General features: G+C 55.5%; 1 protein-coding gene across 4 annotated transcripts in view; it reads right to left on the minus strand.

Moving 5' to 3' along the window:
- The window catches only part of PPP6R2 (protein phosphatase 6 regulatory subunit 2), a 66,448-nt gene that overhangs the window by 21,543 nt on the left and 18,461 nt on the right, over positions 1 to 26,444 (minus strand). For 2 of the 4 annotated variants that reach the window (XM_021546362.3, XM_021546361.3), the window contains exons 2-9: positions 17,557 to 17,689; positions 10,357 to 10,553; positions 9,369 to 9,614; positions 6,296 to 6,482; positions 5,489 to 5,626; positions 4,052 to 4,117; positions 3,105 to 3,217; positions 89 to 202 (exon numbers count right to left, since the gene is read on the minus strand). In XM_021546362.3, the coding sequence (XP_021402037.2) occupies positions 89 to 202; positions 3,105 to 3,217; positions 4,052 to 4,117; positions 5,489 to 5,626; positions 6,296 to 6,482; positions 9,369 to 9,595 (845 nt within the window). In that variant the 5' untranslated portion in view covers positions 9,596 to 9,614; positions 10,357 to 10,553; positions 17,557 to 17,689. The remainder of the gene's footprint in view (positions 1 to 88; positions 203 to 3,104; positions 3,218 to 4,051; positions 4,118 to 5,488; positions 5,627 to 6,295; positions 6,483 to 9,368; positions 9,615 to 10,356; positions 10,554 to 17,556; positions 17,690 to 26,444) is intronic. The other 2 variants (XM_021546363.3, XM_021546364.3) reach the window with 2 other exon arrangements.

Consider the following 26,444-nt stretch of genomic DNA (forward strand, 5'->3'; position numbering starts at 1 on the left):
GTCCCTGTGTGCCCGCAGCCCAGGCCGGAGCCCCCGGGCGGTCCCGGTGATCCCGGTGGTCCCGGTGATCCCGGCGGTCCCGGCTCACCCGGAGCGCCGTGTTTCCAGCAGCGTCAGGAGCACCTGGGTTCCGTTCACGATGCAGGTCTCGCTCTGCTCCGCGTCGAACATGTTCCTGAGGAGCTGCTCCACACACTCCTGCCTGGGGACACAGGGGGTCACTCACACGGGGCTGGGGCTGCTGCGCCCCCCGGGGCTGTGGGCAACCACGGGAGGCAAAGGGAACATCCCGCTCTTCCCGCTGCGCTGCGCCAGACCAGGAATGGTGGGTGGGAGGAACAGGAGGCTGAGGCCAGCCCTGCTCCTCAGCTCACACAATCACACAATGCCTGGGTTGGGAGAGAGCTCCAGGAGCACCGAGATCCTGGCACCCAGTGCCACATCCAGGCTTTTCAAACACATCCAGGCCTGGTGACTCCACCACCTCCCCGGGCAGCCACCCCAGAGCTTCAGCACCTTTCTGGAAAAGCTTTTTCCTGCTCTCCCACCTGGATTTCCCTGGGCTCAGTTTAAGACTGTCTCCTCTGGTTCTGTCAGTTGTTGCTCCAGCTCCTGAAGCTCCTGCTCCCCACCACATCCCAACTCCATCCCTCAGGGACAGCTCCCCAAAATCCAGACCTCAGGAAGTCCCTTCCCAGCCTTCCCCAGTTCCACATCCAGCCAAACCCAGCACCCCTGGAGTTCACAGCCCAATCCTGACTATTATCTAACATTCCAAAAAAGTCTCCTTTCCATGGGTATAAATAAAATATGAGAAAAAAAAGTGAAAACAGGTGAATAATTCATGAGGGAGCATTATTTGAATAAGGAGCATCTAAATACCCTCTGTCAGCAGAGAAGGGGAGGTAAAGGAGGCAATTTTCTGTAATGAACCAAATTCCCTTTATAGCACCCAGCCAGCAGCTCCTGAACCTGGATTTGGGGCTCATTCCCTGATTCCACCTCTTTCATGCTGATCATTCATTCCTGACTCAGGGATGACAAAAGTTATCCAAGACCCAGAAGGTCACTGTAATGCTGGGAAAATTGGCCAGGAAGGGTACTGAGCTTTGTGACCTTCAGAAGAAAGGGAAGAACAAAAGAAGCCCTTTGCCCAGAATGCTCCTTTATTCTGAGCAGGAATTCTGGAGATGGTTCCTGGAAATGCAGGGTCCCACAGCCCTCTCCAAAACTATGAAGAAAGCCTAAAATTACCAAAAAAGTCTGTAAGTGCCATGTCTTCCATGGCCTTCACCCTTCCCACTGAAGGGAATCACAGCCCTCATTAAAGGTTCTGGGATTTCCCAGGGGGAATGAGGGAGCTGCAATCCCATCTCCACAATTCTGAGGGCTCAGAGCAGACCAGAGGAGAGACCACAGGCTCCAGTCAGGGATGTGACCTCCAGAGCCCCCAGCTCCAGAGCCCAACAGCAGCAGCACCTGGAGCTGCTGGAGAGCCCCAAGGAGGCCCCGGAGCTGCTGCAGGGCTGGAGCCCCTCAGATCCCAGGGATCCAGGCTGGGAGAGCTGGGAATGTTCCCCTGGAGAAGGGAAGGATCCAGGGAGAGCTTCCAGCACATTCCAGGGCCTGAAGGGGCTCCAGGAGAGCTGCAGAGGGACTGGGGACAAGGATGGACGGACAGGACACAGGGAATGGCTCCCACTGCCAGAGGGCAGCCATGGATGGGAGATTGGGAATGAGGAATTCCTGGCTGGGAGGGTGGGGAGAGGCTGGTTGGAATTCCCAAAGCAGCCCTGGCAGTGTCCAAGGCCAGGCTGGGCACTGGGGCTTGGAGCAGCCTGGGACATGGCAGGGGTGGCACTGGAGGGAATCTGAGGTCCCTTCCCACCCAACCCTTTCCAGGGTTCCATGAAAAGTCAACACTTCCCTAGCACAGGATCCTGTCAGGCTATGCACAAAGGCTGGATCTACCTCATTCCTGAAGGAGCAGTGAGGGAAATGAAAAATGTATGGAAGAGTAGCAGCTCTGGTAGGGGTGGAGCTCCATGGCAAGTCCAGGATGGTCCCAGTGGCTCCCCAGTGCTGGGATGAGCCACATCCCATTCCCACCTGCACACACCAGGTCCCGTCCCAGGAATTATCTCACAGTCATGGAGGAACTGACAGCCCTGGGCCAGGAGAAAAAATCCCCCATGACAAATAAATGCAGAGCTCTGGGTGGACAGAAACATCTCAGAGGAACTGGAACCCCCTGTGCCTTCCATGGCTCCTTCCAGCCCTTTCCTGACAAAGTGTCACCTCCAGGCTTAAAAGAGCCTTTTTTGTTTCAGTCTCCTGCAGAATCTCCAGGAGTTTTTAGGTTTGAAGAAACAGTAAGAAGCAGAAAACACAGGACATAAATAATTGAATGTTCATTGCAAAGAGCAAAGAAGCAACACCGGGAATGGAGCAAAACTGGGAAAAACAACACTTCTGGTACACACTGAATGTTATCTGGGAAATCAGGGAATTCTGGAATGGTTTGGGTGGGAAGGGACCCAGAGTCCCTCCAGTGCCACCCCTGCCATGGCAGAGACACTTCCCACTGTCCCAGGCTGCTCCAGCCCCAGTGTCCAGCCTGGCCTTGGGCACTGCCAGGGATCCAGGGGAGCCCCAGCTGCTCTGGCAATTCCGGCCCAGCCCCTGCTCACCCTCCCAGTCAGGAATTCCCTCCCAGGATCCCATCTATCCCTGCCCTCTGTAGGCTTCACATCATTCCCATTGTCCTGGCGCTTCATTTCTGGATGAACAATCCCCCTCTGGCTTCCTTTGAGGTCCCTTCAGACCCTGAAGGTGCTGTGAGGTCCCCACACAACCCTTCCTTCTCCAGGCTGGAATTCCTTGGATTTTTGCCTCACTCTGCATCAGGCTGTGACCTCTGGGCTCCTTGACCCCCTCTCCTGCCTCTGGACAGAGCCCCACACCCAAGATTGCTGAAGAGGCCACTCAGAGCTGCTCCAGCTCCAAAGGAACATCCCTGCTCTGTCTGCTCCCCGTAGAGCGATCCAGGAGCCCCTCCCAGTGCACCCAGTGCCCCCAGCCTGCCCAGTGCCCCCTGTACTCACGATTCCAGTGCTGTGAGAAGTGGATCTGGCTCCGGGACATCCTGGAGCTGAGTGCTCTGGTCTCTGCTCAGCCTGATGATGTCACACAGGGTCTGGGAAGCATTGGATTGCCTCTGGAAACAGGGACAGGAGCAGCATCAGCACTGGGGCCAAGGCCAGCCAGGCTGGGAATGCTCCGGCTGGGATCAATCCCATTCCTGCTCCCCCTGGAGTTATTCAGGGCTGGACACTCCTGGAGTAGCAGCATCAGCAGGCTTTGCACTCAAAGGAGATTGGCCCAAACACGACCACCAAGGGCAGTTCAGGAGCTCAGGGATGAGGATTCTTTTTCTCTCCTCAATCCTGCTAATCTGCACATCCATAACACAAACATCCCACCCTTCCTCGCACTGTTCAGCTTTCCTGCTTGAGAAAACCCTCTACCATTTAATTCCTGGATTTAAAAGGAATTTCCAGAGGTGTTTGAGGAATTCATCCTCTGGTTCTGGCCATCAGGCAAAGCCTCTCTGCAGCTGCTGTACCTCAGCATCTGCTCCAACAGAAATCCACAAGGATGTTCCCAGTTTTCCCCTCATAGAGGGAAATTTGCCTGGGATGAGCTGAGGGAATTGGGCTCAGAGAACTACATTTTCTGGACTTTATCACTGAAATCCTACTCAGGGCTAGAAAGATTTGAAAATGGCATAAAGTGGCTGATTTTAAAGAACCTTCCAGGAACAGCAGGTTCCTCCCTAATCCCAAGGGAGATCCCCACTGTCTGTAGGACTGAGATGAACTGAGGCAGCAGAACCAAGAAATTGGGAGTGAAGTAAGTCAAAAGCAGATGAAGGGACATCCCGGGGCCACCCCTGGTGGCTCCTCCACAGGTCACTGGGACGAGGCAAACAGAAATCTCCCAGACCCTGCAGGACCCAGCCCCCCCAAATCCCAGGCCTGGTGCCACTCACATCCTCATCCTGGCTCGAATGGATCAGCTCCACAAGTCTCTGGATAATCCTGGCTTCATTCAGCCACTGTAGGGAAAAGAGCAGCAGAGAAAATCCTCAATGGATGTCCAAGAACTCAGAACAAGAGGGGCTCTGGGAAGCTCTGCAGGAAGGGGAAGCCCTTTCTTCCCTCTCCTAATCCCATCCCCGAAGCAGGGACAGGGATGGATGGGGATGGATCTGGATTTGCATCCTGCCATGGAACGATCCACAGACTCCTCTGGAAGACATGGAATGTTCCAGGGACAAACAGCCTCATCTGAGCAGTGGTGGCAGTACCCCACCACATTCTCCCAGCAGCTCTTCCTGCTGCTCACACTCAGCAATTCCACCTCCTGCCAGATGTTGGAACAGCTGTCACTGTACCTTCACCTTGCTCCACAACTTCCAGCTCTCCATGCAAACCACTCCCTGTCCCCCTTTCTGGCCCAGGCAAACCAGGAAGGTCCTCTCCAGAGGTTCTCTTCCAGTCCTCCCTCCCAGCCCCACATGCAGGCTCAGCCCCCCGTTTCCATTCTGATCCCACTCCTGGTTCCAGGAAAACTGCTGGATGTGTGACATCCCCCAGACTCATCCCAACAATGCCCAAACTCAGCTGCCTGGGAAATGAGCAAACTTCCATTACGAGGAAAAACATTTCCAGGGATGGGTCTGGAACCCCTCAGATCCCAAGGATCCAGGCTGGGAGAGCTGGGGGGGCTCACCTGGAGAGGAGAAGGATCCAGGGAGAGCTCAGAGCCCTGGCAGGGCCTGAAGGGGCTCCAGGAGAGCTGCAGAGGGACTGGGGACAAGGATGGAGGGACAGGACCCAGGGAATGGCTCCCACTGCCAGAGGGAAGCCATGGATGGGAGATTGGGAATGAGGAATTCCTGGCTGGGCTGGGATTGCCAGAGCAGCTGGGGCTGCCCCTGGATCCCTGGCAGTGCCCAAGGCCAGGCTGGACACTGGGGCTGGAGCAGCCTGGGACAGTGGGAGGTGTCCCTGCCCTGGCAGGGGTGGCACTGGAGGGGCTCTGAGGTCCTCTCTAACCCAAACCATTGCAGGATTCCTTAATTCTATGATTCCTTGAGCATGGTAAGGAATTACACTAATTACTGTCCCAATCAATGTCTGAACTTCTGAACAATGGGAAGAACACAGTTTCCCTTTCTCCAAGCTCTTCAGCTGGACTAAAGAGAGGATGCTCCATGGAAAATGAGTGGGAACCCCTCTGCTGCCAGGAGTGACCCAGGCTGCTGCCCCGGAGCCACAACGGGGCTGAGGGACCCCACGGAGGGACCCCAGCCCTGGGAACAGGAGCTGCCAGAGGGGTGGATCTGCTCCTGGGATGAAACACCCACGGGCCCCATCTGTCCCGAGCCAGGCAGGGACAGGGGCTGGGAGGGGAAGGTCCTCACGTTGAGCACGTCCTGGCGCAGCGCCGTGGGCTCCACGCAGCTGATGAGGCGCAGCAGCAGGTCCATCATGGCAGAGGTGTCGATGTGCTTTAGCACCAGGCTCAGGAACTTGTCCTTTTTCCTCAAAAATGAGATCACCTGTGGAAACAGGAGCCTGCATCAGCTGCCAGTGAGACACACAGCTCCCTCTCAAATCCCCACAACTCCTTCACAAATCCCCACAACTCCCTCACAAATCCCCCACAGCTCCCTCACAAATCTCCCACAACTCCTGGAGCTCCTTTGTGTCTCAACCACTGACCTTGGGTTGGGAACTCTCCAGGGAGCAAGGCAATAATTCCTATTCCTCTGCGCCACAGAGAAACCCAGGGCCATGGAAATAAGTGAAGCTGGAGAATTTCCCTTTCCCCTCAAGCTCCCTACCAGGCAGCATTTACAACCCCAGCATTTATTGGGATGTGAGTATTCCTGAATCCCTGTTCAGCCCATACCTCAGCACTCCTTCCAAAAGGATGAGCCTGAGGCCTCGTTTATGGATTGGGATGACTCTGACGACCCTCAAAATGCCTTGGTATGAAAAGTGAAGCTTTAGCTGTTCCATGGGGATATCCCAACCCAAAACTCTGCGAAGAGTCTGTCCACACCAGCATCTCCCTGCACTGAGGAATTCCGAGAACTTTCCAGAGACTCCATTTCACCCCCAACCTTAAACCCAACTCCAGGATTACCACGAGCTCACAGCAGGGACACAGCACGGGCAGCGCAGTGCCCGGGAATTGCCTGGATCAGGACAGATCCCTTCCCCACCTGTTCTGTTTTCCGTGCAATGAGGTTCCCGATGGTCTTGCTGAAGAAGCTGGCGAGGAGGGGGTTCAGGGGGGGCTCGTGGTCCAGGAAGTCGTAGAGGATGTTGAGCAGGGTCTCGTCCCCGCCCAGTTTGTCGTTGATCTGCGGCACGTCCGAGGTCAGCAGCTCGCAGGCCGTGTTGGGATACCTGCAGCGACACATGCGCAGCCACCCCAGGTGAGATGGGAACTCTGCAGATCTGCCCTCTGCAAAGCTCTCGGGAGGTGAAGGAATTGAATTCCTGCCTGGGAGGGTGGGCAGGCCCTGGCACAGACCTGGAATTGCCAGAGCAGCTGCCCCTGGATCCCTGGCAGTGCCCAAGGCCAGGCTGGACACTGGGGCTGGAGCAGCCTGGGACAGTGGGAGGTGTCCCTGCCCTGGCAGGGGTGGCACTGGAGGGGCTCTGAGGTCCCTGACCACCCAACCCACCCCACGACTGATTCCCTCTGGTAAGAACACTTTTCCCACAATGGGTTATCAGTGATTTGTGACCACAGCGGGTTTCTACACCAGGATCTTTCCCAATCTCTGCAATCCGAGCTCTGCACTCCCCACAAGCCACTAAAACACTTTCGGGCCAGCTGGGAGCAGGGACCCTTTCCCTGCACCACTGCCTTCCCCAGCAGCCTCCTCCTGCTCCTGCAGTTCCAGCCCTGGAGGCTCCAAAAGCCCCTCAGGCCCTGCTGCTGCTGTTCCAGGCCTGGTGCTGCCCAAGGAGCCGAGGGTGAGGATGTCACTGTCACCACTGCAGAGGGACCTCCCAGCCCTTCCATCCTTTACAGTCCCGAGGGGACACCAGGACTCTTCTCCTTTTCCTGGCTCATTCCATGCAAAAAACATCCACAATTCCTAAAGATCTGCGTGTGGAACCTCCCTGGGATACACATCCCATGGACAGAGGAGAAAAGGGAGCTCTCCCTGTCCCAGCAGGTTCTGCTCCTGCAGCTCTCACAGCCCCAGGTCGGATCCAACCCCTCACCATTCCTGTTCTGGCACCACATCCCAGCCCTGGAGGTTTCCAGGCTGCAGGGAACTCACCTCACCCAAACTGCCCCTCCGACCCCTAGAAGCTGAGCTTCCCTCACCCCTGGGCTCAGCAGCTCATTGGCAGATCCAAGATTCACACTCTCCTTTCCTGCTCCAGCCTCCTTTTGGGTGTTTAATTCCACAAGTTCTGCTTGGATGGGGATTTACCAGGAACCCCTCTGAAATGTATGAACCTCCATCTCCCACTGTTCCAGGGATAAAGCCCCTGGATGATCCCCTCTCCACATATCCCGAGCCCCAGATCCTTCCAAAGCTATCAAGTTTCTCCTTGTTCCACTCCACCAACTTTTATAACCTCTCCCGAAGAGCCACAAGTGGGATTCCATCTGGATTTACACAGAGTCCATTCTTCCTGCTCAGCTTTTATTTATCCCAAAAGCTTCTCTGATTTCTAAAGAGCTCAAACCCTCCTTCCCCACTCCAGGCATTGCAGACACTTCTGGGCCTGGAAGTCCCAAGTCCCCTTTTCTGCCTGGGAGTCCCAAGTGCTGCCAGGAAATGCTCCATGAACATCAGCCCTTGGTGTCCCAGCAGGAATTTCCTCCTTGAAACCTTTGTCCTTGTCCCCCCCTTCCTTCATTCTTCACCTGTTTGGTAACAATCAGGGAATCTTGGGATGGTTGGGTGGGAAGAGACCTCAAATCCCCTGCAGTGCCACCCCTGCCATGGCAGGGACACCTCCCACTGCCCCAGGCTGCTCCAACCTTTCCTTGGACATTCCAGGGATCCAGGGGCAGCCCCAGCTGCTCTGGCAATCCCAGCCCAGCCAGGAATTCCTCATTCCCAATCTCCCATCCATGGCTGCCCTCTGGCAGTGGGAGCCATTCCCTGTGTCCTGTCCCTCCATCCTTGTCCCCAGTCCCTCTGCAGCTCTCCTGGAGCCCCTTCAGGCCCTGGAATGTGCTGGAAGCTCTCCCTGGATCCTTCCCTTCTCCAGGGGAATGTTCCCAGCTCCCCCAGGCTGACTCCAGAGCAGAGAGGCTCCAGCCCTGGGAGCAGCTCCTCTGGACTTGCTCCAGGTCCTTCTGCTGCTGGCCCCAGGGCTGAGGCAGCTCTGCAGGTGGGTCCCTTCAGAGAAGGGTGGGTCCCAATTCACCCTTGCACAGCAGCCACAGGATATTCCAAGTTATTACCCCACGCACTCCCGGGCATTCACTCACCTGGGAACAGCCACCTCACACCATTATCAACTCTTACCCAAAACCACACCTGAACGTGGCTTTCCACAACCCCAGCCCTGATCCATTCCCACCAGGAAAAACCTGCCCAGTTTCATTTATTTATAGCCAGAGCAGCCTTTTATTTTTGTATAAACTTCACAAAAGCAAACAAACTCCCCAAACCCAAATGTCAATATTTTTGAGTATACATTGGGTAAAAAAATCCATAAACACAACATTGGTGAGAAGCAAACCCCTGTGAGGAGCTCAGCGTGGTCTGAGCAGAGGCAGGGCCTGCCTGGAACTGTGATCCCTGAAATCAGCAGGATCTGGACTTGCAGCACACTGAAAACATCCCAGATTTTATTCATTTTCCAGCTCACTTTGTTCTGTGGGATTGGAAACCCATTGAGTTCAGAGATTTCTACCTCTTGTGCTTCCCTTTCCTATAAAAACTTACTCAAGGGGTTTTGGATTTTGAGGGAACAGTGAGATAAGATTATTTGGAGACTTTATTTGAGATAAGATTTTTATTTGAGACAGGATTTTTTTTTTTGGACATTATTTGAGATCTGATTATTTGAGACATTACTTGAGCTACGTTTCTTTGGAGACACTACCTGAAACAGGATTTTTTCTGGAGACCAACTCATCGTCAAACCACCAAAACCAAACCAATTCCCCCCAAAGCCCATATGCTGGAACATCCCCAGAGCTCAAAGCCTCCCTGCCAGGAGGTGCCCCCGCGGCGGTGGGCCGGAGCCCAGGGGAACGTCTGTTTTCAGCCCTGGCTGCCATGTCCCGGGGAGCAGGGATCCAATACCTACTTGAATCGGACCTTCTCGTCCATGTCCACGGGGGGCTCGTGGGTGATGAGGGTGACCAGCTGCTCCATGCACTGCTGCTGGCACAGGAAGTCCAGCAGCCGCCGGTTCTGGGCCTTGCATTCCTGCAGGACGTCATCCTCGTCCATCAGCTCCTCCAGGGTCACATCCTCCTTGTCCAGCAGCTTGTCCACGTGTGACGTTGTGTTCAAATCAAACTTCCAGAACATGGTGGTGGGACACGACTGCCTGGGGGCGGGAAAGCACCGGTTACTGCCCCACACCTAGGGTGCATGGCCACGGGATCGCTGAGCTCAGAGACCTCTGAGACCATCGAGTCCCACCATCAACCCCTTCCACTACCACCCCATGTCCTCAGGTGCCAGGTCCACACATTTTTTGAACAATTCCAGGGACGGGGACTTCATCCAGTGCTTTCCAACCCTCCTGGGGAAGGAATTTCCCCAAAATCCCCCCTGAGGCTGCCCTGGCCCAGCCTGAGGCCGTTCCCTCTGCTCCTGTCCCTGTTCCCTGGAGCACAGCCCGACCCCCCGGCTGTCCCCTCCTGGCAGGGACTTGTGCAGAGCCACAAGGTCCCCCTGAGCCTCCTTGGCTCCAGCTCAGCCCCTTCCCAGCTCCCTCAGCCCCTGCTGGGCTCCATTCCCTTCCCAGCTCCCTCGGCCCCTCCTGGGCTCCATTCCCTTCCCAGCTCCCTCAGCCCCTCCTGGGCTCCATTCCCTTCCCAGCTCCCTCGGCCCCTCCTGGGCTCCATTCCCTTCCCAGCTCCCTCAGCCCCTCCTGGGCTCCATTCCCTTCCCAGCTCTGTTCCCTGGACACTCCAGCCCCCCCAGGGTCATTCCTGGGGCACTGCACTTTGAATGCCCCATTTCCATCCACTCCTACCCCAACCTTAATTTGCCCTTTTGGTATCCCAATTTTTCTCTGTGTGAGTTCTATTAATGATGTTTTTTTTACTTTGCCTTCCTAATACCTGAAATTTTGGAAAAGCTGTGAGTGACACCAAACCACGGCACTGTTCAGACCACTCCTAGGAGACTCTTCCAGGGCTCTTCCTCTTGCTTAGCATTTCCTCTTCCAATTCTGCCCTTCACGGTCTCACCTCAGCTCCTCAACAACCCTTCACAGTCCTGCTCTGGCCACAGCACCAGGTACAGAATTCACTGAATCCTGAAACAGTTGGGTGGGAAGAGATCTCAAATCTCCTCCAGTGCCACCCCTGCCATGGCAGGGACACCTCCCACTGTCCCAGGCTGCTCCAGCCCCAGTGTCCAGCCTGGCCTTGGGCACTGCCAGGGATCCAGGGGCAGCCCCAGCTGCTCTGGCAATCCCAGCCCAGCCAGGAATTCCTCATTTCCAATCTCCCATCCATGGCTGCCCTCTGGCAGTGGGAGCCATTCCCTGTGTCCTGTCCCTCCATCCTTGTCCCCAGCCCCTCTGCAGCCATTAACACCAACAGCAGGCAGTGGCTGTCATTCCCCAGGGACACAGGGGACACAACCTGGGCAGTGCCAGCCCCGGCTCCCACCCTCTGCACACGCAGCCGCTGGGCTCAGCCGTGTCCCTGTGCCACATTCCCAGATGATCCAGCAGCACCATGTGATTCCATAGCCAGGATCACAAGGCTGTTTTTAACCTAACCCACATCCTCGTTTCTGCACACAGAACTCTCTCCATCCTTTCCTTTGGCTTTTTCCAGCATCCAAAAATGTCCCCATGCCTGATCCTCGGCTGGTCGCATTCTGCATAACCTCAGCTACAGGACAGACTGGATTTGTCCTCCTAAAAACCCATTTTCCCTCCAGGAATGACACCGAGGGGGCTCTGCCTTCCAGTCACCAGAGCAGGGCCTTGCAAAAGGGTGAAGATCCCAATTTTCCCATTAGATTTTAAATCTCTCAGTTCTGCATGGCGTAACTTCCACAGTGAAGCTCTGAGTGAAGCATTCACTGAACCAGAACATGGAACAGGGGAAAATCTGAGTCTCTTTTACACATCAGGATTTTCCCACCTGGAATCCTGGGGGCATCTCTGGAGAACCCTGGAGGGGCTGGAGTGTCCAGGGAATGGAGCTGGGAAGGGAATGGAGCCCAGGAGGGGCCGAGGGAGCTGGGAAGGGAATGGAGCCCAGGAGCACCTGAGGGAGCTGGGAAGGGAATGGAGCCCAGGAGGGGCCGAGGGAGCTGGGAAGGGAATGGAGCCCAGCAGGAGCTGAGGGAGCTGGGAAGGGAATGGAGCCCAGGAGGGGCCGAGGGAGCTGGGAAGGGAATGGAGCCCAGGAGGGGCCGAGGGAGCTGGGAAGGGAATGGAGCCCAGGAGGGGCCGAGGGAGCTGGGAAGGGAATGGAGCCCAGCAGGGGCTGAGGGAGCTGGGAAGGGGCTGAGCCTGGAGCCAAGGAGGCTCAGGGGGACCTTGTGGCTCTGCACAAGTCCCTGCCAGGAGGGGACAGCCGGGGGGTCGGGCTGTGCTCCAGGGAACAGGGACAGGAGGAGAGGGAACGGCCTCAGGCTGGGCCAGGGCAGCCTCAGGGGGGAACCAGCAGGAATTTCTCCATGGAAAGGGAGTCAGGCCTTGGCTGGGGCTGCCCAGGGGGGTTTGGAGCTCCCATTCCCTGGAGGGGTCCAAGGAATTCCTGGAGGTGGCACTCAGGGCTCTGGGCTGGGGACAGGTGGGGGTCAGGCACAGATTGGACTGGATGGGCTGGGAGGGCTTTTACTACCCCAGGGATTTTGGGATTCTGGGATTTCAGCACTGAATCTCGGAGTTGGGAGCAGCCATCTGAATGCTCAACCTACGTGACACTGCAGTGACAGCACTGCTGGGCTCGGTGTGTTCCTCACAAACTGTTCTTTGGGTATTTTTAACCATCTCTGCTTGGTTATAAATTCACCAAGGGAAAATCTGGCACCAGAGGCCTCCAGTGAAGGAGGTTTGGGGGCTCAGTCAACCCAAATGCAGAAATAGTCCCTCCATTGGCGTGGAATCCACATGGAATTCTCACCTTCCAAACTGACACCCATTGTAATCCTGGCGATTCCACAGCTTTCCTGAACTTTTTATACATCTCCAAGAAAAGCTGCCTGACCTTCCCTGGGAGAGTGGAGAGGGGCTGGGCTGGGATTGCCAGAGCAGCTGGGGCTGCCATGGATCCCTGGCAGTGCCCAAGGCCAGGCTGGACACTGGGGCTGGAGCAGCCTGGGACAGTGGGAGTGTCCCTGGGTGGCACTGGGGGGGCTCTGGGGTCCTTCCCACCCAACCCATCCCAGAACTCTCTGATTCCATGGGATCTGCCACTTCTCCCATCTCAGTACTTAAATTTAGGTCACTTTTCCACCAGTAAAGCAGAGATGTTTTCCCTTTTCCAGGTGGACACTCCAAGCCCTTCTTGGCTGCTGATTTTATTTGTGGAATACCCAATGAGAGCACAACCCACGAGGGCTCCAGGAGAGCAGTTCTGTGGCAGGACCTGCTGTGGGGTCGGACCTGAGACATGCCAGGGAGCATCTCCAAACCCCACCCAGGGAAATCCCAGGGTCACCCCAAGCCACCAAGGCTCTGCAGAGCTGCAGGGCTGGGAAGGAGGAGAGAGGCTGCAGCCAAGGAGAGCCCCACGGCACCCCCAGCAGGCACCAGCTCTGGGAGAGCTCATTAACAACAGCAATTAAAGATCCTCTACGTGGGCACCAAGGGCTCAGGGAACCCTGGAACACTTTGGGTGGGAAGGGACCCAGAGCCCATCCAGTGCCACCCCAGCCATGGCAGGGACACCTCCCACGGTCCCAGGCTGCTCCAGCCCCAGTGTCCAGCCTGGCCCTGGGCACTGCCAGGGATCCAGGGGCAGCTGTGCCAGGGCCTGCAGGAATTCCTCATTCCCAAGATCCCTGCCCTCCCTCAGCCTGAGGCCACCAGGGAAGGTGACCTCTGTAGGTGTCTTTGGGCCCCACCTGGATTCAAGCCCCCCTGTCCCAGCACAGCAGCACCCGTTTCCAACCCATAAATTAATTCCTATTAATGATAAAAAACAGTGTTGGGGTGTTTGAATTTTGGGACAATGCAGGCGGTATTTAATTTCCCTGTTCTGACACAGAATTCTACAACTAACAAACCCTTCCTCCTCAGGGCTGGGAATATTCAATTCCCTGCCAACAAAATTCCAGATGAGTTTGGAAAAAGTTCCAATAAGTAATGCACTTGCTATTAAAAACCCCAAACAAAGGACCCCTTTTGCCACCTCTGCTCTGTTTAGTTCTTTTTCTCCTTCTCCATTGGCTCAGGAGCCAGGGGGAGGACACATACTATATTTTATTTATATGTTATTTTTTAAGTTATTTCATTTTATTGTATTTCATTTTATTTAATTTTCCACCCTCCCCAGAGCCATGTCCTGGACAGTACCTGCCCAGAGGTGCTCATTGCATAAAGGACAAAATCAATGTTTTACACAGAATGTTCTGAGCCTGAGGAGCTCCTGGCTGGGAATTCCAATGGGGAATTTGTCCTTTAATTATTTATTTTTCATGGATGATCACCCAGCCTGCTGCTGCCAGCAGCTCCAGGAAACCAAGGCTCCCTTTGGGGACTGCAGGGAACAGCAGGGAAGTGACCCAGGGTGTGGTGCCAGTGCCAGGGTCACTCCCAGGTGACTCCAGAGGGACCCAGGGCGTGGTGCCAGGGTCATTCCCAGGTGACTCCAGAGGGACCCAGGACATGGTGCCAGTGCCAGGGTCACTCCCAGGTGACTCCAGAGGGACCCAGGACATGGTGCCAGTGCCAGGGTCACTCCCAGGTGACTCCAGAGGGACCCAGGGACATGGTGCCAGTGCCAGGGTCACTCCCAGGTGACTCCAAAGGGACCCAGGACATGGTGCCAGTGCCAGGGTCACTCCCAGGTGACTCCAGAGGGACCCAGGACATGGTGCCAGTGCCAGGGTCACTCCCAGGTGACTCCAGAGGGACCCAGGACATGGTGCCAGTGCCAGGGTCACTCCCAGGTGACTCCAAAGGGACCCAGGACATGGTGCCAGTGCCAGGGTCACTCCCAGGTGACTCCAAAGGGACCCAGGACATGGTGCCAGTGCCAGGGTCACTCCCAGGTGACTCCAGAGGGACCCAGGGACATGGTGCCAGTGCCAGGGTCACTCCCAGGTGACTCCAGAGGGACCCAGGGACATGGTGCCAGTGCCAGGGTCACTCCCAGGTGACTCCAGAGGGACCCAGGGCGTGGTGCCAGTGCCAGGGTCACTCCCAGGTGACTCCAGAGGGACCCAGGGCATGGTGCCAGTGCCAGGGTCACTCCCAGGTGACTCCAGAGGGACCCAGGACATGGTGCCGGTGCCAGGGTCACTCCCAGGTGACTCCAGAGGGACCCAGGACATGGTGCCGGTGCCAGGGTCACTCCCAGGTGACTCCAGAGGGACCCAGGGCATGGTGCCAGTGCCAGGGTCACTCCCAGGTGACTCCCTGGTCCCTGAGCCTTTCCCAGGTCCCCTGATCCCACGGCTCCAGGAGTATCCAGGCCCTGGGCTGCTGTGATTTCTCCCAGGGTTATTCCCAGTTCTGTGTCACCCCTGAGCCTCAGCAAACAGAGGCACAGACAAAACATCCACAGCATTTCCCAACTTTTCCAAAACTCTCTGTGCACTCCAACGCCAGGAAAAGTGAACACAGAGGAGCAGGAACCCTCCCGGCAACTCCTCCTGGAAACTGGGACAAAATTCCCAAGATTTACTGATTTTTTAGGCTCATTTAAGACCATTCCTGCTAAAATAAAACACTGGACGCTTTCACTAGGTGGGAAAGTGCTCAGGGAAGGACACTCCCAAAAAGATTTTGGGGATCCTCCTGCCATGCCAGTAACATCCAGTACAAAATCCCAAAGACAACCCCAACTCCAGCTGTTCTGGCCCAGCTGAACACATCCTAGTTCCATCCAGGGTGGATTTTAGCCTGGACAGACACAGATTCTTGATGGGAATTGCAAGCTTATTCTTTTTTTTTTTTTGCCAAATTTTAATACAAAATCTCCCCTATTTCCTTCATAAGAATAAATCATTTTAAGCTTTGCTACAAAAAGCAACAAAAAATACCCCAAAACATAAGGAATTCCCTCCAATTCCAGTATGGGAAGAAGTCTGGAGCACACCAGGACCACACATCCATCCAAGAATTCTCCACCTTTAATTCCAGTTATGCAGTAACAGTTATCCCAGCTCCAGGGAATAAAATCTCACTTTACTGATCCTGCTGAATGTGAACCCCCCAAAGCAGCTTTTTCAGCAAACTGTTCCACCACTGGAAAATCCACCTGGAAAACACAGATGGACAAGGCCAGGCTGATCAATGGCTCAGCTGAATTCCCACAGAAGAGCTGGGCAGGGAATTCCCAAACAGCTCTAGAGCAAAACTCCCTCCCTTTGGTGACTCAGCAGTGGGATGACAGGGGAGAAATGAATCAGCACAAATGAGAAAAAGGAAAAGGCACAGGCAGATCCCAAACCAGGGTCAGTGGATTTGGGAGTGATCCCAGAAGGAAGAGGAACAGCAGGGAATCAACTTCTGCTTGAGACACAGAAATAATTAGGCTGAGCCTACCAAAGCTGTCACAAGGCCCAGGGTGCTCCAAGCCCCATCCAGCCTAGCCTGGGATCCAAGGGCAGCCACAGCTTCTCTGGGAATTCCAGCCCAGGCTTCACTGCCCTCCCAGCAGGAATTCCTTCCCAGTATCCCATTTAACCATTCCAATCTCTGCATCTTTATCTCAGCACCTATTTCCATGGGAGAACTTGTTTTACATAAAATCTCTCCCTTTGGAGCATTAGGGGAGCTTCTCCCAACTGCATTCCCAACAGGAAAATGCCCGAGTTAGCCATTCCACTGCTGGCACTGGGAAGGATCCTGCTGCTCCCACACCTCCAGGGAATCCCAGATGGAATTACTGCTGCAGGAGAGGGCAGCTCCTCCTGTGTGCCTTGAGCTGCTCTGCTGGAAGGTTCCCACTCTTCCTGGGGAACTCTGGTGAGAGATCCCGGCCTGTTCCCTTTTCCTGCCCCACGATGAGTGAACAGTGTGGCACTTCCACTGGGAATTTCCTGCAACAGCCACAGCAGTGCCCAGGAGAACAGGGAAAGAGGAGTTCTGTGCTCTTCCCAGCAATTATGGACCTGAGCTCAGGTTCTGAGAGGCTGAACCTGGTTTTAGGGAGGATCCTGGCCAGCACACTGTGAATCCCAGCATTCCTGAGGCTGGAAAAGCCCTCCCAGCCCATCCAGTCCAATCTGGGCCAATCCCCTCCCTATCCCCAGCCCAGAGCCCTGAGTGCCACCTCCAGGATTCCTTGGACACCTCAGGGATGGGGAGTCCAAAGCTCCCTGGGCAGCCCCAGCCAAGGCCTGACCCCCTTTCCATGGGGAAAACGCCAGCCCAGGCCCAGGGATGGCACAGGGACACAGGGACTGAGCCCCTCAGCCCAGACTCCATCCCCAGAACATCCCTGGGACACCACAATTCCCTCTCAGATGACTCCAGGTATTAAATACCAGGATCAATCCCAGGAGCAGCCACCAGAACGGAGCACCCAGCACCACAGAGCTCATCCTCATTACTGGGAATTAACTGGTCCTTAAAGAGGAACTTCACAGACCCTGGCCAGAAACCCCCCAGTGCTGGGCTGATCCCACAGAGGAGGGGGGATTCTACCCCTTTGCCCAGGTGAGACCCCACCTGCAAAGCAGCCCTGGGGCCAGCAGCAGCAGGACCTGGAGCCCCTCAGATCCCAGGGATCCAGGCTGGGAGAGCTGGGGGGGTCACCTGGAGAGGAGAAGGATCCAGGGAGAGCTCAGAGCCCTGGCAGGGCCTGGAGGGGCTCCAGGAGAGCTGCAGAGGGGCTGGGGACAAGGATGGAGGGACAGGACCCAGGGAATGGCTCCCACTGCCAGAGGGCAGCCAGGGATGGGAGATTGGGAATGAGGAATTCCTGGTTGGGCTGGGATTGCCAGAGCAGCTGGGGCTGCCCCTGGATCCCTGGCAGTGCCCAGGGCCAGGCTGGACACTGGGGCTGGAGCAGCCTGGGGCAGTGGGAGGTGTCCCTGCCAGGACAGGGGTGGCACTGGAGGGGCTCTGGGGTCCCTTCCCACCCGAACTATTCCAAGACAAAAGGACAGGGAGATGTTCCTACCTTCAGTAGAAGTTTCTTCAAATGTGAACTCTCCTCCACGAACGGAGAAACATTTGGGTTAGAGTTCCTGGAATAGACCCAGCTTCAGGAAATGGATTTCATCCAGTGTGAATTGCTTTGCAAGCTTCCAATCCTGGAAAAGATTTTTAAAAGTTACCAATAACCAAAGGTACCTGAGGGCCAGAGGTTTTTCACCTTCTCCCTAAATGAACTTTCACAGAATATTTCAGCACAAAGGAAGATCAGAGGGACTGAGAGCCCCCGACAAGACATCACCAGCAGGCCACTCAGGATGCTCCCAGTTATCCCAGTTCCCCCCGTCCTGCAGCACTGGGCAAATGGGAACTGCCCAGCCCTGGAAGTGCCCAAGGCCAGGCTGGATGAGGCTCAGAACAACCACAGACAGTGGAATGGGATCACAGAGGAAGAGCCAAGTCTGCCTCAGCCCAAGAGCTCCCCCGCAGCTCCAGAGCTGGGCTTTAACCAATCTCCTGAAATCCAGGAATTCCCGCTGTGCTGTGGGGTGCACCCAAACAGAGACCAACCAGCAGCAGGTCCCCACATCATATAGAAATCAAATGTAATGAGATAATAAAGGTATCTCCTCATCATCCAATCAGTGATTACTTAACCAGAGGTACAACATTCACCCAAACCAAGGACATTGATCTGAACAAAAACCGTTCAGGATTTTATTTCTAAACTTTAACACCTTTTTCCCTGGAATCTGTGTCCCAAAGTCTTTGACAGTCTCAGACTTAGAGAGGTTGCAAAAGCCCTCCCAGCCCATCCAGTCCAAGCTGTGCCCAATCCCCACCTGTCCCCAGCCCAGAGCCCTGACTGCCACCTCCAGGAATTCCTGGGACACATCCAGGGAATGGGAGCTCCAAACCCCCCTGGGCAGCCCCTGCCAAGGCCTGACCCCCTTTCCATGGGGAAATTCCTGCTGGTTCCCCCCTGAGGCTGCCCTGGCCCAGCCTGAGGCCGTTCCCTCTCCTCCTGTCCCTGTTCCCTGGAGCACAGCCCGACCCCTGCCTTGAGCAGGGACACCTCCAACAAGAACATCCTCAGCAATTCTCTGCTGAGCCACAAACGCCAGGAGTTCCATAAAATTCTGCACAACTCTGGCTTAAATGGACATGGATGCTCTGGAGAGCTCAAGGCTGGAAGAGTCATGGAAGAACACATGGAATTCTCACCATGCACAGAAGAAGCTGTTCCAGGGATAGAGAGCAAAGAGAGGTTTGGGAGGGAGAACTTGTTTCAGTCTCAGCTGTGCATTCCACAACCATGGAGCTCTGGAATGGTTTGGGTGGGAAGGGACCTCAGAGCCCCTCCAGTGCCACCCTGCCCTGGCAGGGACACCTCCCACTGTCCCAGGCTGCTCCAGCCCCAGTGTCCAGCCTGGCCTTGGGCATTCCAGGGATCCAGGGGCAGCTGTGCCAGGGCCTGCCCGCCCTGCCAGGCAGGAACTTGTTCCGAATATCCAACCTGAGCTTCTCTCCATCAGTTCTCACAGGCAGTGCAGGTCCCTGCAGAGCCAGGACACCAAGGGATCCAGCCTGGCCGAGCCCAGCAGGCCCCGAGCTCCGGCACATCCTCATGGGAACGGCTCCAGAGAGCCTCCAGGGACACCTGGGCACAGCCAGCGCTCCTGCCAGCCCTGTGCCACTGCCGTGCCACCTCAGCCAGCACTCCCTGTCACTGCCGTGTCACCACAGCCAGCCCTGTGCCACTGCCGTGTCACCTCAGCCAGGACTCCCTGCCACTGCCATGTCACCTCAGCCAGCCCTGTGCCACTGCCGTGTCACCTCAGCCAGGACTCCCTGCCACTGCCGTGTCACCTCAGCCAGGACTCCCTGCCACTGCCGTGTCACCACAGCCAGCACTCCCTGCCACCATCACATGTCACTGCCGTGTCACCACAGCCAGGACTCCCTGTCACTGCCATGTCACCTCAGCCAGGACTCCCTGTCACTGTCATGTCACCACAGCCTGCACTCCCTGCCACCATCACATGTCACTGCCATGTCACCACAGCCAGCACTCCCTGTCATTGCTGTGTCACCACAGCCAGGATTCCCTGCCACCATCCCATGTCACTGCTGTGTCACCTCAGCCAGCACTCCTTGTCACTGCTGTGTCACCACAGCCAGCACTCCCTGTCACTGCCGTGTCACCTCAGCCAGGACTCCCTGTCACTGCCGTGTCACCACAGCCAGCACTCCCTGTCACTGCCGTGTCACCACAGCCAGGATTCCCTGTCACCATCCCATGTCACTGCCGTGTCACCACAGCCAGCACTCCCTGTCACTGCCATGTCACCTCAGCCAGCATTCCTGCCACCACCCCATGTCACTGCTGTGTCACCAGGACACATCTGCTGGCCAAGGGACACGCCTGGTGACACCAGCAGCTGCTGGCACTGCTCTCAGGGGCCGGGGCTGACACGGCTCCTGATGATCACAGCTCCCTCCCGTCCAGCCTCATTCCCACAGCAGCCAAACCCTGCCGAGTGCCAGGACCGACGCGGCAGCAGAAACGGAGCCGTGTCCCCCTCAGGAGGAGCGCTGGCCAAATGCCACAGAACCTACCCAAAGTTTAGTGGGAGCAGAACCCAAAGGAGTTCAAAGGCTGCTGAACTGCAGCTCCTCCCATGAGACAGCAGCTGGTCCCAAATATCCCAAAAATACACAAAGAGCTGTGGCTGTCATTGGAAAGACACGGCCCCAAAAATATGAACAAATTGAAAATATCAATCAAGAGTGAAGGTCCATTTTGTATAAATCAGGGGACCATGGAATGGTTTGGGTGGGAAGGACCTTAAAGCTCACCCACTGCCAGCCCTGCCATGGCAGGGACACCACCCAGTGTCCCAGGGTGCCCCAAGCCCGTGTCCAGCCTGGCCTGGGACACCGCCAGGGATGGGGCCAGAGTTTTCAGGTTCAGCTCCAAGCACATGAATGAAATCGAAGTGTGTTGCAGCTTTTCTGCACATCTGTGTGCCAATACCCCGTGAACAAAGCCCACCTTCCCCACCTTGGCCACGCCTTAGGACAGATGGGCCCAAGATATTCCACAGCCTTTCCATGGAATCCACTCAGGCAAGAAAGGAAAGCTCGGTACTGAGCAGACTAAAACCCACTGAAAACCTCTCCAGTGCCTTTGGAAAAGCATTTACACATTAGCAAGTCATGAACAACTGCTCAATACATCCCAGCTCCTCTCTCAAGCTCTCCTCAGGGACCTTCCACCTGGACCAGCCCCGCTGGAGGATCTGCAGAGCGCAGGAGGAGCAGACCCGCTGCTCCTGTGGCTGCTCCTGTGCCAGGTGCTGCGTGTGTAACACAGCCCTGCTGGACACGGGGCTCAGAGCCCACCCCAGAGCCCGCACCAGGATCCCCGAGTCCAACCAGCAGGGAAGGGACGGGCTCCGGCAGAGCCTGGATCCTTCCCTGCGCCCCTCTGCTTAAGGGAGCCAGCAGTTAAACAGCCAGCACATGGATGGCAGCACAGCACTGCCCTGGGACTCACGGACTCCTGGAATATCCCGAGCTGGAGGGGATCCACGGGGATCACCTGCACACACCCCACCGATCCCACCCCTGCCAGCGCTGCCCAAACGCTCCGGGGGCTCCGGCTGCCGTGGGGCCAGGACCATGCCCTGCTCAGTGCCCAGCACCCTCTGGGCAAGAACCTGCTCTGAGACCCCACCTGACCCTCCCTGCCAGGGGCTCCTCCTGCTCTGCTGCTCCGGGGAAGCCGGGAGAAGGGATGCACAGAGGCTGGAACACCCCCAGGGATAAGAGCTGCACAGAGGCTGGAATGACCCTTCCCTGAGAAGAAGGGATGCACAGAGGCTGGAACAGCCCTTCCCAGAGGAGAAGGGATGCACAGAGGCTGGAATGCCCCTATCCTGAGGAGAAGGGATGCACAGAGGCTGGAACACCCCTTCCCCAGGGATAAGGGAGCACAGAGGCTGGAACACCCCTTCCCCAGGGATAAGGAAGCACAGAGGCTGGAATAGCCCTATCCTGAGGAGAAGGGATACACAGAGGCTGGAACACCCCTATCCTGAGGAGAAGGGATGCACAGAGGCTGGAATGCCCCTATCCTGAGGAGAAGGGATGCACAGAGGCTGGAATGACCTTTCCCTGAGGAGAAGGGATGCACAGAGGCTGGAACACCCCTATCCTGAGGAGAAGGGATGCACAGAGGCTGGAATGACCCTTCCCTGAGGAGAAGGGATGCACAGAGGCTGAAACCACCCTTCCCTGAGGAGAAGGGATGCACAGAGGCTGGAACACCCCTTCCCTGAGGAGAAGGGATGCACAGAGGCTGGAACACCCCTTCCCAGAGGAGAAGGGATGTACAGAGGCTGGAACTGCCCTTCCCTGAGGAGAAGGGATGCACAGAGGCTGGAATGCCCCTATCCTGAGGAGAAGGGATGCACAGAGGCTGGAACACCCCTTCCCTGAGGAGAAGGGATGCACAGAGGCTGGAACACCCCTTCCCTGAGGAGAAGGGATGCACAGAGGCTGGAACAGCCCTTCCCCAGGGATAAGGGATGCACAGAGGCTGGAACACCCCTTCCCTGAGGAGAAGGGATGCACAGAGGCTGGAACACCCCTTCCCCAGGGATAAGGGATGCACAGAGGCTGGAACAGCCCTTCCCCGAGTTGAATCCATACCCACTATTGCTCTGAGCCAACTACAAGGAAAGGGTTCTTTGGCTGCAGAAGGAACTGGAAAAGGATAAGGAAATGCAGGAATTCCTTAATAAAAACACTCAAAAGGTCCATTTAACCCTTAAACATAAATCTCAGAGAGGAACAGAATTCCTGCCTTTCCCATACATCCCATGGCACATCCCAGGACGCAGCAGTGGGATGGGAGCATTTGAAAAAGGACAGGCATGTACAAAACCCAGCTATTTTTAACAAAGTTTGAAGTCTTCCCACTGCCTCAGTTACTTTATCATGGTTGATCAGAACTATCAGCCCAGATGAGCTAAATTCAACCTTTTATATAAGTTAGAACTTCCCTCAAGAACTTCACTGAAATAGAAGGAGTTTGAGCTGTTGGAATTAAAGAAAAGCAGCATTTCCCAGGGTACTCGCACTGCTGACAGGAGAACAGAACAACCACAAACTCAATGTCCTCTCACATAAATTTTGGGATTTATTCAGCCTCTTCCCACCTGCTTTAAGAGCAGCCCCAACAGAATCCCAGAACTCCTGAACCTGGAAAAGCCCTCTCCACCGATCCAGTCCAAACTGTGCCCAATGCTCACCTTGTCCCCAGCCCAGAGTCCTGAGTGTCACCTCCAGGAATTCCCTGGACACCTCCAGGGATGGGGAGTCCAAACTTCCCTGGGCAGTCCCTTCCATGGCTAAATACAGTCAAAGAGAAAAAAATAATCCCAGCCTACAACAGTTGGACTTTCCAGGTTCTTCTCTCCAGCAGGAATGAGTGATTCGAAGACTGGGAAAAATGGCCCAGAGGTTTTCCCATTTTGGGGATTTTATACCATCAACACCTGCATTGACTTTCTGAACTTGGGGTTTTACGACACCTTCAGCTCTTCCCTAACCCTCCTTGTCTGCCAAGAATTCAGGGATTAAAGAGTGGAAGAGCTATAAAACCACCCAGGCACTGCCTCAATGCTGAGACAGAAAGGCCAAGTGGCCACAAACACCAACTGAGCAAGATGGTCACTCTAGACAGTCCTGATTAATTCTAACCCACAAACTCCTGCAGCCCATTCCTGACTCCACACAGCCCAGGGCTCACTGGGATGGGCTCTGGTCTCTGCTGCTTCCTCATTTCCAGTAAATAAATATATCAATAAATACATAAAGATCCTTCCATCAACTCTTCTGAACCTCAACCATAATAAGGGGATTAAAATATTCCCAGAGCCACTGGTTCTAACAGTAAATAAACAAGAGCTGAGATAAACTGCTGGACAGAGTCCAGAGACCATGGAGCTGCTCCAGGGCTGGAGCCAGGCTGGGAGAGCTGGGGGTGCTCACCTGGAGAGGAGAAGCTCCAGGGAGAGCTCAGAGCCCTGCCAGGGCCTGGAGGGGCTCCAGGAGAGCTGCAGAGGGGCTGGGGACAAGGATGGAGGGACAGGACAAGGGGATGCCCAGGGCAGGGACACCTCCCACTGCCCCAGGCTGCTCCAGCCCCAGTGTCCAGCCTGGCCTTGGGCACTGCCAGGGATCCAGGGGCAGCCACAGCTGCTCTGGCAATCCCAGCCCAGCCAGGAATTCCCAATTCCCAATCTCCCATCCATCCCTGCCCTCTGGCAGTTTTCTGGAGCTCCTGTTCCATCCCCATGAGGAGCAGCCAGCCCACCCCTCTGCCCAAACACTGCTGGCTGCTCCCAGTCCCGGCTCATCCCTAAATCCACTCCTCCTGCCAAACATCATTTCAAGTCTTCCTTCATCAGCTCAGGGTCAAAGCAACAACAAATTTCTCCTCTGCATGTGGACATTTGGAAAACGATATGCAAATCATGAGATCCCTGGAATGATCCTGGTAACTGGAGAAGCCACCAAGACCAGTTACTATTTTAAACTCTTGGCCAAGCTCTGGGAATCTTCCACAGGAGCTGATCCAGCACAGAACCAGCACCTTGTGCTGCCAGAGCCGGCTCCAAATCTTTTCAAATCTCCATGGAGCTGTGCCAGGGGAGGGACAGCATGAACATCAGGAAAGGCTCTTTTCCAAGGGTGCTGGGCACTGCCCAGGGAATTGGCACAGCCCCAGAGCTCCAGGAGCTCTGGACACTGCTGCCAGGGATGCCCAGGCTGGGAATGCTGGGGTTGCCAGGAGCTGGATCTGTGATTTCTGTGGGTCCCCTCATGCTCAGGAGACTCCCTGATTCTGTAATTCAGGCACACCACAGGATGGACGTGCAGCTGCTGTGGTTTTCCAGTCAGACCACAGCAGGTCCGTCCCCAAGGTCAGGCAGCCTGGGTGAGGAAACACAGCCCAGGACTTCCCGGTGCAGTTACTGATGGCAGTGAACTGCCCACTCCTGCACGCAGAGGGGCTGCTGCTGCTGTTGTTATTACTGTTATGGTTATCCCAGCCCAGTGCTGCTGGGAAGAAGCTGGAGCCAGCAGTGCATCACCTGCAGGGATATGGAGGGTGCCCAGGTGTCCCACTGCTGCCTGGTGACTCCCAGGGCAGGGACAGGGCCATTCCCAGCCCTTTCCCAGCTCCTGCTGCACAGCCCTCCCTCCCTGCCCAGCTGGAAGCTAGCCCTGATCCATCCCCAGACCTGTCAAGCACTCCCAGGAAAGCAGGCGAGGAGCAGTGCCAGGCTCATACATAACACCCCACTGCCACCTCACAACAATTTACACTCACCGGTATTTTTATCCCCAAGAAATTGGATCATTTGGGTTATCAACATTTCTCGACTGCACAATTTCACTTGCCTAAAAAGGACCCAATTTTTCGTGAGAGAGAAGCCAACACCATCCAAAATTCAGAGCACCCTGTAAATGTCTCGGGTCAGCCCTGACTGGGGCTGCACGGACATCTCGGAGTCCTCCTCCTGTGAGTGCTGGACAAGGGAGACAGAAGCCACCATCCTGCAGGAATTCAGCAGGAATTTCCCCATGGAATGGGGTCAGGCCTTGGCTGGGGCTGCCCAGGGAGGTTTGGAGTCTCCATCCCTGGAGGTGTCCAAGGAATTCCTGGAAGTGGCACTCAGGGCTCTGGGCTGGGGACAAGGTGGGCACTGGGCACAGCTTGGACTCAGTGATCCCACAGGGCTTTTCCAGCCTCAGTATTTCTGGGATTCAGTCTGCCAGGGGAAAAGAATCATGAGCTACTCAGTTATTTCAGAGCTCTCTCAACCTCCTTAGGCTCCCACCTCAGACTCCGAAGGAACATACTCTGCCTCTGCTTCCAAGATGGAATAATTCCCATATTCATCTTTAACATAGCAAAGATTGAATCCAAGACCTTTGAGGATTTCTCTTCAGAGGAACGGTGGAGGCACCAAGGATGGTGAGAAACTCCAAAGGAAGAAAGGAAATGCTTCCTACGTAAATCCTGGAGCTCAAGGCCAGGCTTGGAGCAGCCTGGGACAGTGGAAGGTGTCCCTGCCATGGCAGGGGTGGCACTGAAAGGGCTTTGAGGTCTCTTCCCACCCACAGCACTCTGGGATTCCACAATTCCATGAACCCAGCCTCTCTGTTCTCAGATTACACCATGCCAGGAGCCCACCCCGTGCCAGCCATGAGGAACAGCCAAGGGACAGGACTTGTGGAAGGTTCTCCACCTAGGGGCAGCTCTGCAGCTCTGGGACACCCTCCCAAGTGGCAGCACAAAATTAAAACAGCTCCTTGGACATCAGGATTTTACATAACTCCATTCTCATTCAGCACCATTCCCTTTGCTCCCTGACCAGTTCACTTGCTCAATTCCTTATGGAATACCTGACTAAAGGCAAAGAAGGACACACCGGAGGCCTCGAGGCAGTGATCCCAACTCACTGGGTGTTCATCATTGCCACACAGCCCCAAACGAGGTATTTCAGCTTCCTGAGACATTCCCTGGCCCAAGCTGCTTATTGAAAACCACCTGGATACACTTAAAATTCACAGATTAAAATTTCAACCAAAATATTTCACCAGTTTGCCAAGAATCTGCTTTTGTTTTCCCCTTGTGAGCTATGAAGATGAATTTCTTCATTACTCCTTAACATCTGACAAATTAAAAAGATCTCTGCATTTGCATTACAAAATCCTGGCACCATTTAGGTTGGAAAAGCCCTCCAAAGCCATCCAGTACAGGGATGGGCACTCCTAACCTCCCTGGGCATCTGTGCCAGGGCTGGATAGCATTTCCAGGAGGAATCTCCCCAA

This window comes from Lonchura striata, chromosome 5 (assembly GCF_046129695.1).
Source record: "Lonchura striata isolate bLonStr1 chromosome 5, bLonStr1.mat, whole genome shotgun sequence".
Classification (NCBI taxonomy): Eukaryota; Metazoa; Chordata; class Aves; order Passeriformes; family Estrildidae; genus Lonchura; species Lonchura striata.